Source organism: Solenopsis invicta, chromosome 12 (genome assembly GCF_016802725.1).
Source record: "Solenopsis invicta isolate M01_SB chromosome 12, UNIL_Sinv_3.0, whole genome shotgun sequence".
Taxonomy (NCBI): Eukaryota; Metazoa; Arthropoda; class Insecta; order Hymenoptera; family Formicidae; genus Solenopsis; species Solenopsis invicta.
In genome coordinates this window covers 19,047,859-19,058,666 of record NC_052675.1, presented here as the reverse complement: position 1 = coordinate 19,058,666, position 10,808 = coordinate 19,047,859, and the positions used below count along the sequence as shown (strand labels likewise).

The 10,808-nt window shown below is 26.5% G+C and overlaps 2 protein-coding genes and 1 long non-coding RNA gene across 4 annotated transcripts in view; 2 read left to right on the top strand and 1 right to left on the bottom strand.

The window, feature by feature from the left end:
- The window catches only part of LOC105202583 (non-structural maintenance of chromosomes element 3 homolog), a 314,468-nt gene that overhangs the window by 278,177 nt on the left and 25,483 nt on the right, over positions 1 to 10,808 (bottom strand). The gene's annotated exons all lie outside the window — the stretch shown is intronic.
- LOC120359125 lies at positions 1,836 to 8,278 on the top strand. The gene is made up of 9 exons (XM_039455605.1): positions 1,836 to 2,003; positions 2,353 to 2,472; positions 4,427 to 4,544; positions 4,691 to 4,955; positions 6,240 to 6,356; positions 6,420 to 6,510; positions 7,138 to 7,271; positions 7,446 to 7,578; positions 7,667 to 8,278. The coding sequence occupies exons 1-9, from the start codon at positions 1,860 to 1,862 to the stop codon at positions 7,715 to 7,717; spliced, it is 1,173 nt and encodes a 390-aa protein (XP_039311539.1). The 5' UTR covers positions 1,836 to 1,859; the 3' UTR covers positions 7,718 to 8,278.
- Positions 9,564 to 10,423, top strand: LOC120359140. Its single transcript, XR_005575950.1, has 3 exons — positions 9,564 to 9,716; positions 9,772 to 9,978; positions 10,084 to 10,423. It is a non-coding gene; the product is annotated as an uncharacterized LOC120359140 (long non-coding RNA).

The window sequence follows — 10,808 nt, the reverse complement described above, 5'->3', positions numbered from 1 at the left end:
TATTCTGTAAGAACAATTTGACAAAGAAATAAAAACGTAAAAATTTAAGAAATAAAAACATGCATTAAATTCATGAAAATATTTTCAAGAAAAGTATCTGAGGACTTTATCAATGGTGTATATCGAAAACAATTTTATCCAGATTTTTAAGTAACTGTAAGCAACGTTTTAAAAAATCAAACATTATTTAATACAGTATTACGGGAATGATAAATATTAAACTTTTTAAAAATAATGTTTATACACAAAAATAACACAAAACTAAATACAATTATTGAGTCATTAAGTATGAAACTTTACACATGTGAATATCAAGAAATTCTCATGTGTCAAGTGTCATACTAAATGACCGTAAAGTATGTTATTAATCAGATATCTCTCTCTTTTCATCCCTTCCTCCCTCTCTCTCTTTTTCTCTCTCTCTCTCTAGATAAGATTTTCACTAATTGTGAAGCAACTTCAGCATACTTGTAACAAATTAGAAAATAGGAACAAAATTGCTACCTCAAAAGTGCAATCATATTAGGAAACGCATAACGTTCTTCATAAATACCTGTCTTTATCCAACTATACCGCACTGGAAATTACAGATCACAATAAATACGTATTTGCCTTAATGTAAGTAACATTTGTATTTTACATTTATGCACAAATAATCATGTTTTATGACAGACGGCTTTTGTAACAATCTAAATTAGAATATTATAATTACATCTAATACGATTCCTAAAATAAACTGAAAATACTGATTGTCTGATTGAATGTAATAAATTATATAATACATATTACAATATCTGATGACAAATATTTTATCTCTTTACAATTAAAACACAATTAATAATTAGAAAATAGGCTACCGAGAGTCAGCGCGGGTAAAAGTGCGCAATCACAAATATTAATATTAAATCATTTATTCATTTCTAAGATAAAAACGAACAAACGTTTCGACTCGCTTTGGAGTCATCTTCAGCGTATTAATAAAAACATAAAGAATTCTAACCGTCATCAGTCACTGAAATCGGGAAACAGTCGAATGACCAACGGTTTGGCAAGTATGAAGTGGCGTCTTTACCCATGACTGTATCGCAGGCAATGACACTTATCTGTATAATTAGCGTATGTTTTGTTTTAGATAGCAAATAATTACCTTAATTATTTTCATGACTCACCCATTGTAATTGCACACTTTTATCTGCGCTGACTCTCATTAGCCTATTTTCCAAATATTAATTGTGTTCAAATTTTGAAAGTACGAAAATAATTAATTGTTTTTACAATTAACTAAATAGCTCGTGATTCATGAAATATTTAACGTTAAAAAAATTAATAAGCTATTAACTTTAAAGTAATTTAGTTAAAAATATATTAACTTACTAATGCTGCATATTCATGGCACTTATTTTTCACACATAGAATACAATGATAAATATTAGTATGTTATTAAGAATAAACAACCAGTGTAATAAATTGGCTCATATTTCTTTAACGATTCGAACCTTAGAAGTGCGCATACGAGAATGAAATACCATGCAATGTTACTGAAAAAAGTTTGAGTGCGCTTGCGCGTCTTTCTGTCAAGTAGAAGAATATTTCTTCATGGGATATAAACATCTGTTAAATTTCCTTCAGTATTAAATTCATAATTTAATCATACAATACTTTTCAAAACAATGTTAAATTTTTTTAGTTAAAGTGTTTGCAATATTTTATTCTCCCTTGTATCCATTAGGTAATTTACATTAGTATTAATGTTAGAAAAGTTATAAGATATTTAGTTAAAAGAAGGGTATAAGCTTCTTATATCCTTCGAGCACTTTCTTATGTTTTTCATGATCAAATGTATTTTTGTGCTCGTAGATATGATTCGTCTCGAGACAGAACGCTTTCGATTCAATCGACTTCTTTTGCTCGCAATTGGTTTATGGCCTTTTCAGAAATCGAAGTTTGCTCAAGTTCAATTTGCAGTATTTCTTACCATTCTAATAACTTTTATTGTATTTCAGGTACAACTTTATAAATTATATTCATTATTTGAGAAGAAATAGAAAATGAAAAAAAGAAAATAAAGATTGAGATATCTTTTTGGCCATATTTTTTTATTATGTGCAAGATCAGCAATAACTGTTTTATTTTTTTAGAATTGCGCTAAGATATACTCATTGTTAATTACGGTTAAAATTAAGAGTAATTACGTAGTAATTACAAATATGTAGTTTCCGTTAAATATTTTTACAAAACAATGATTGTGGAGACAAGTGTGTATTTGTGTGTGCGTGTTTGTTCATGAATTACATAAGAAGTGATGTTTATTTGAACGTAAATTTATTTTTTGGATAAAATTGTTATTTGCAGTTTACAACATTTGTGACCTCAAAATGCACAGCTGATTTCATCATCAGAATTTTATCCTATGCGTTCTTCTTCATTCTATTGACAATTAAATACAATTCGTTTTGGATTAATGCTGATACGGTACGTCAAGAATTTGATACTCTTTATCCGATATCTTCAACAAATAAATTTTCAAACATTTTTATTTCATTGTCCCTTAAAACAAACTATACGTTTTTATTTCAAAAATTTTTTACATATATTTTGATAAATATATATATATATAGTATATAAATAGTATATAAATAGTATGTATAGTATATATATAGTATATAAATATATATATATATATATATATATATATATATATATATATATATATATATATATATAGTATATACATATGGGTTTTGAAATCATTGATTACAAATTCAAACTAAAACTTTAATAATTTGACTGCTGGGATCAATATAATAACTAAATTAAAAACATTAATTACGATTTATTTATATATATTGTAAACTTTTATATATATTATATATATCTCTTTCGATTCGATTTTTCTCATGTGTGAAGATTGTCTCCATTTTATACATGTTCCTGTGACTGTTTCGGCACTAATACTTGCGCTCGTTTGTTTTTGTTTACAAGAGATTATGATTTGATATATTCTAGGTCAATTTAAATATTTGGCTACAGACTCGTAACTTTAACGCTATAATAGATAAAATTTCATGCACAAGAGATTTTTGTTTTTCAAATCTGCAAGTAAAATACAAAAATTAAAAATGACGTATCTAATATCAAAATCTTTGATACTTTTAACAAAAAAAAAACTCTTTTTAACGTAAACCTGAGTTAATAGTTGAAACGTGAATTTCTATTTACATAATCTTTAATTTTTTATCTATAATTATTAATTTTCTTTTATCTTTAAAAAGTCTATTACTTTACAAAATTGTCTTGAAATTCTTATTAATATGCTTCATTATTTTATTTTATTTAAAAGCAATAACTTATCAATCTTCTAATTCATATAACATAAAGCATTCGATATGATATTGTAGGATAATATAAAAAAATCATACGACCAATAAAGTTCATAGACCGAAATAATTATGTGGCGCAATATTGTTGTACAGTATCACAGATACTAGAACTAAGAATGAAACATTCTAAGTTCAAATCTTAATCGGCTAAATTTTCTCAACGTCCCATCTTTACAATATAATTTGATACACAATTTTTAATATACTTTTACTTAAAATGTACAGAGTGGTTAATTTTAGGAAATAATTATTTTTTCATGTTGTTATCAATGTCATAAAATAGATATTTATTATTCGTTAATCATTAACATGGGGCCAATTATAACCGCACATATATTCTTCTTTTTATTACTCTTTATAAATTATAAAAATTTGTCAAGAAAGTCACTATAGAATATGCATGATGGATTGAAGACGATCTTTAGTCTAAAATGACGAATTTGAGTAAGTAAAAGAGATGGGAGAAAAAAGCCATCACGTAATTATGTCATCATAGTCGGATTCCTCATAAGTAAAAATTATCCTTCGCGTTGAATGGCTTAAGTTACTATGTTTTTCAACGAATTTGTGCTATGCCATATGGCTCATGTGTAGCGTAGTTCCGGTACCTTTTTTTATTTGAATACTTTGTGGCATATGTATGTACGTAAAGTGTCATTAAAATCATAACTTAATGCTTCCTTTATGAATCATATAGTTGCTATATTTTCTTCCATTTTAGATATTCAAATTTATAATGCAAAAACTTCGAAAACATTAATGTAAGAATATTTTCAGAATAAGTTTATACTCTTGTTTTTTTCCATCATGTATATTTTGTAACAAAATATGTTATTTTTGAGTGACATTTTATTTATAATAATTGCAAAATAATTACATATTTGTGTTATTTATGTATATAATATGTCTCTGAAACATAATAGTATCACAAATGTCATATACAGATAAATTACGGATTGAGTAGCAACATAGAAAAATTATAAACGATAGATATCCCACGCATGAAAAATTATTAAGTAAAAGGATAAATGTTATTGATATGATAGGTGAAGCTTTCACTGGAACAAATTCTACATACTTATAACGAATTAAAAAACAAAAATGAAATTGATATCTTTGAAAATTATGGCAAAGAAGCACAATTATATACGGCTGTATTTACAAGTAAGATTTTATATTGCAATGTTATTTACATCTTATAACTTTTAATAAGTTATTAATAGTAGAAAAATTACATAATATTGAAAAATATAATTAATTTTTTGTTTAAATACATTGTTAACATTTGTACTGATTAATCTTCCTCTTAGTGTTTGCTGTGTTCTGTTGGTGTGTTTTTCTCACACTGCAAATGTGGCCCTTTATTATCGCAGTAATTCTACCTATGAACAATTCCCGTCTACATCCAAGGAATTATATCACAACAGAATATTTTGTTAATCAAGAAGACTATCACTTTTTAATTTTTTTACACTTAAACGCAGCCCTGTGGGTAGGAGTAACTGCAATGATAGCAGTAGGAACGATGTTGTTAACATATTTTTGGTATATTTGCGGAATGTTTAATATTGCCAGGTAAAGTTAAGTACAAGTATTTTTAAGTGAAGCTTGATCTATTCATTCAAAGAAATTTAAATAAATTATAATTACTGCACAAGTTATGATAACTCTTTAGAAAAATTTACACACTTTAAATAACTTTGAACTTGATAATATAAAGTACGGATGTCCAACAAGGTTCTTTGAGGAGCAAAATTTCAAACTTGAACTGCTGATAACATTAATATCTTTGATATCTAATAATATATGTATCCTTTCTTTATTTACACTCTGTCTTGCTCTATCAAAGTAATGGAGAAATGGAAGTTGCCTTAACTCACAAGATGGGTTAGATAGGCTTAGTCTAGAAAAAAAATAATACGAAAAGAATTTTGCACATTATTACGAGGTTCTATTATATTCTTTGACATTTTGGAATAGTTGTAAATCAGACGTTGGTCATATGTGTCATAAAAATTCTTTACTGCGTCATAAAATTGTTTATAATTAAATGACGGTCTTTTATAGTATTTAAGATATTTACAACTAAAGTTTGGTCAGTTTTGATAATTCTTTATATGAAGGGACAAAGCTCCGATGACCGTAATATATGTTAAAAAGATCATTTTCTGAATAAAAATCAAAAAATTTTAGCCAGTAATTAATATTTATTAAAGTCACTACTAATTAAAGTTATTAATAAAAAGAAAGACCTATAATTATTGTAATTTATTAAATAATAAATTTATTATTAAATAATAAATTTGAAATTTGAACTGATGAAAATATGAAACATAAATATAAGATGGCCTGCATCAGTCACAGCGGATCTTAGTGTTAAATAATAATTTTCCCTATAAACTTCATCTTATGCTAACTGCATTTTCGTCGGACTTGTAACATAGTTATTACACGAAATCGGAATAAGTAATTTAATATTGATGAGCAATTTAATAATTTTTATGCTCAGTAGCATCTATAGAATTCTTCCCTGTCTGAAATACTGTGAAGATTTTTATTGCAAAATATTAACACCTCAGCCAGACTGTATTGAGCGTATTACTGACTAAAAAAAACATAAACACTTTTCAGTTTTTCTAATGTTTTTGAACGAATATATTGGCATATGCTATAAGAAAATAACATTTAAGACATTATAAAATTCTTTTGACTTATAACATTCATATCTTCAACTTTAAATGTATCAAAAATAGTAAAAGACTGTCACCTAAGCAAAATTACTTAAACGTGAACCATCAATATAAATCAAGCTCCAAACTGTGTAAACTTTCTTAAATTGTTTACTAAAATTATTTATAGCTTTCGCATCAAAAAAGCAATGATGACAAGTATACTTCAAAATATTACTCAAGAAAACGAAATTTTAATTTACAAAGGAATAATCAACGCAATAGATATTCATCGCAAAGCTACAGAGTCAGTATATCCTATGAATACAATACCTGTTTAAAAAAATATTAATTTTCTTTTAATCTACAGGTTCTCTCAATATTTTATAAAAAGCTTTGAGGGATCGTTCTTTTGTATAATAGCGACTTTCATGGTTTCCTTGAGTTGCACTCTTGTTGAAGTAAGTTCAATTTTACACTTAAATATATTTATACATAACAAAATATTTTTTTTATAATATTAAAATTAATTAAAGTATGTGTGCATATATGTAGACACATTCAGGGTGAATATTACAGTTGAAGACTCAAAATAACGTAAAGAATATACAAAGTCTGAATTGTCTGATAAAATTCAGATCAAATTCAGCTTTTATAAAAACGTAGTGAACACTAATGACCAGTAACCGTTTAATAATGTATAAACAGACTCTAAAAAAGGAATTTTAATCGTTGCTCTTAAAATTCAATTATTTTAAAATATATCACCAACTTATACCTATTTTACGATTCCCTTCTGTTTTCTGTATGTAATTATTTACATATAATTTCTTATTTAACTGTACACTGGTGTAATGCATCTATAATTGTAGATTGTGTATTATATAGTGAATATTTTGGTTTAAATAACATGCGCTATATTAGAAAACATACATCATGTTGCCATAAAATATGTTTCTGAGACATTTAAAGCTAAATATTCGCTATGTATGTAATGCATCATTTATAATTCGTTGTAAAGAAAAATTATTAAATATCTGTTGTTCATAAAAAACTATAAAAATCAAGCACATTTAATTTCTTTACAGATTGTATCTATAAATAATTTTGAGGAATTTATTCCATTTAGTATAATAATAATTACTGTGTTCCTGTACATAATTATGGCAAACTACACTGCTCAAGAAGTTATGGATCACAATAACCGTGTATTTGCTACTGTGTAAGATGCATTTTTACACAATATAATTTTATACTAATTCTCTCTCTTTTGACTCATTCAATAATTGTTCATCAAAGGGAAAGATAATTTTAAATAAAATTATATAAGTATAACGAAATTTATTATAAATGTATTTATCACACCTATTTTTTCAAGTCATTCATTATTTTATAGATATAAAGTTCAATGGTACATAGCACCATTACGTATACAGAAAATGCTAATATTTCTATTGCTAAGAGGTAATAAAGCTTTTAATCTGAATCTTGGTGGATTGTTTGTGGGATCCTTAGAAAGTGCTGCTATGGTAAATTATATATATTACGCATATACTTATCGCGCTAGATAACCTAATAAATATATAATAAAAAATTATTCAAACAAATTTATTGCAGCTATCAAGTGCTTCGGTAACTTATTTTACCGTTTTGTATTCAATACAGTGAAATTAAAATAATGCGATGTAGTAAATACATAATTTTAATTGAAGTTACTTAAAATTTATACTTTAGATATACTTAGACATCATAACTATTGTAAATAAAAAAAATTTTGATTAATTGTGAAAATATTATACTTTAATAAAATAATGTGATAATTATAAAGATTTTAAGTTATTAACAACATTGTGTAAATATATGTAATATTTTTCAAATTCGTATTTTACCAGTAGAACAAAACATACCTTTAAAGATATCATAATAATAAAAATTCATAATAAGGTCTATATAATAAATTTCTTCTTTTAAAAAAAGTGATAATCAAAGTAAATCTGTAATATTTAAAACATTTTTATTAAAATTATAGATTTACTTTAATTTTTATTAAAAATTCGAGTATATGTACCTCTAAGTTATAATCTACTTTTAAGTTCACAAAAAGAATCTAATAAAATAGTAACACAATTCATATTTAAATTTCAAAAACAAATTCGGCATGTTAAATAAAACATTGTTTAAGAGCAAATAATACATTAATTACTCTGTAAGAACAACTTGACAAAGAAATAAAAATGTAAGAATTGAAGAAATAAAAACATGAATTAAATTCTTGAAAATATTTTCAAGAAAAATATCTGAGGACTTTGTTAATAATGTATATTGACAACAACTACGTCTAGATTTCGAAGTAACTATTAGTAACTTCTTGAAAATCAAACATTATTTAATACAGTATGTAGTATAAATATTATAATACAGTATAAATATTATTTTTAAAAAGTTTAATATTCGTCACTAGAATGACGAATATTAAACTTTTTAAAAATAATATTTATAAACCAAAATAGCACCAAACTATATATTATTATTATGTAGGGAAGACTCGGACAAAAGGCATCACCCGGGCAAAAAGAAAACTCGGAACAACTTTTTTTCTATTAATGTCAGGAAGTTAGTAACACTGCCATTCGATAGTGCTGCGAATGCGGAATATTTTGCAACCATAAAACTTCCAACAGCTTGGCATGAACGTTATTTATGTTACACAATGTGTTTATATGCTATCATTGTTCGAGATTTACGTTTCTTAATGTTCGAATGATTTAAAAACTATAACTGCTACGAAAGTAAGTAATATATCAAAGTAAAGGAAATTTTGTCTAGTTTCAGAAAATACCAAAGTTATTTTGCATAAATTAATTAGTGATAGCATCATTATAATGTAAGCATGTTGTTTTAAGCAAAAGGAATCGCTAACACGTTACCTTAGCTTGCATTAATAGTGTACCTAGGCTACTGGTTTTTATTTTTAGATGGTTTTTTTATGGTTCATGAAGCGTGTTATACCGGTATAGGTTTCTATGTATGCGATTTCTGCCAAGAATTGTAATAGATACCTTAATTTCGTAATTTTCCTAATCGTTCCTTTCAAAACTATGTTTAATTTTGTTACTTATTTTCAATATCTGTCAGATTAATAAAGTTTTTTACCTTTAAAGTCCGTTTTTTAATAATTTTTAGTAATTTTTTTAGGCGATTCCTTTTGCCCGAGTTGGAGATTCCTTTTGCCCGGGTGTTTTGAAAAGTGTCTAAAAAAGGTGTTGTCGTAAAAGTCATGTGAGGGTAGTTCAAATTAATTTTATGCAACATTTAACGTCAGTTCCAGAAAGTAGAGACTTCAAGCTACATTTTAGTATAATTATTTTGCAAATTTGATAATTTGAACATAGAATTATAGCCATTTGAAAACAAACGATTCCTTTTGCCCGAATCGCCCCTAATTAATGTGATCTCTCTCTCTCTCTCTCTCTCTCTCTCTGGATGAGATGTTCACTAAAGCATCTTCAGCATACTTCTAACAAATTAGAAAATAGGAAAAAAATTGCTGCCTCAAAAAAGTACAATTGTATTGGGAAACGCATAACGTTCTTCATATATACGTTGTGTATCCAATTATACCGCACAAGAAATTGACAGATCGCAATGGATACGTATTTGCCACAATGTAAGTAATATTTGTCTTGTACATTTATATATAAATAATCATTTTTTTATTACAGGCTGCTCTTGTAACAATCTAAATTAAAATATTATATTTAGAGTTAATACGATTTATAAAATATACTGGAAACATTGATTGAATATAATGAGTCATATGATACATATTACAATATCTGATGACCACATATTTTAACTTTTTGCAATAAACATAATCAATAATTGGAAAATAGGCTATCGACAATCAGCGCCGGTAAAAGTACGCAATCGTAAGTATTAATATTAAATCATTTATTCATTTCTAAATAACAAACGAACGAACGTTTCGACTCGCTTTGGAGTCATCTTCATCGTATCAATAAAACGAATTCCAGCCGTCATCAGTCACCGAAAACGGGAAGCAATCGAGTGACCAACGGTTTGCCACATATGTAATGGCATCTTTACCCGTGGCTGTGCCGCAGGCAATGACACTTATTTGTATACCTACCGTATGTTTTGTTTTAAATAGCGAATAATTATCTTAATTATTTTTATGATTCACCCATTGTGATTGCGCTCTTTTACTCGCGTTCACTCTTATTAGCCTATTTAAAAAATATTAATTGTGTTTAAATTTTGAGAGTCCGGAACTAATTAATTGTTTTTACAATTAACGAAATAGCTCATTATTTATGAAATATTTAACAAAACAAAATTTATTAACTTTAAATAAATTTAGTTAAAAATATATTAACTTACCAATGCTGCATATTCATGGCATTTATATATTGTACACACAAAAAATACAATGATAAATACTAGTATGTTATCAAGAATAAACAGTCAGTGTAATAAATTGGCTGATGTTTCTATGAAGGCTCAAACTTTATAAACGCACGTACGAGAATACCATACATTGAGTTACTGAAAAACGTTGAGTGCGCCTGCGCGTCTTTCTATCGAGTAGAGTATTTCTTTATGGGTTATAAACATCTATTAGATTTCCTTCGGCATTAAACTCATCATTTAATCATACAATGGTTTTCAAAACGATATTAAAGTAATTTAGTTAAAGTGTTTCGCAAATTTTATTCTCCCTTGTACCCATTAAATAATT

What these genes read in the sequence shown, in the direction of transcription:
- LOC120359125 (XM_039455605.1), top strand. Translation starts at nt 1,860, where the DNA reads ATGATTCGTCTCGAGACAGAACGCTTTCGATTCAATCGACTTCTTTTG. An exon ending in TTTGGATTAATGCTGATACG is followed by an intron (nt 2,473 to 4,426) that starts GTACGTCAAGAA and finishes TTGATATGATAG; the next exon opens with GTGAAGCTTTCACTGGAACA. An exon ending in ATATACGGCTGTATTTACAA is followed by an intron (nt 4,545 to 4,690) that starts GTAAGATTTTAT and finishes TCTTCCTCTTAG; the next exon opens with TGTTTGCTGTGTTCTGTTGG.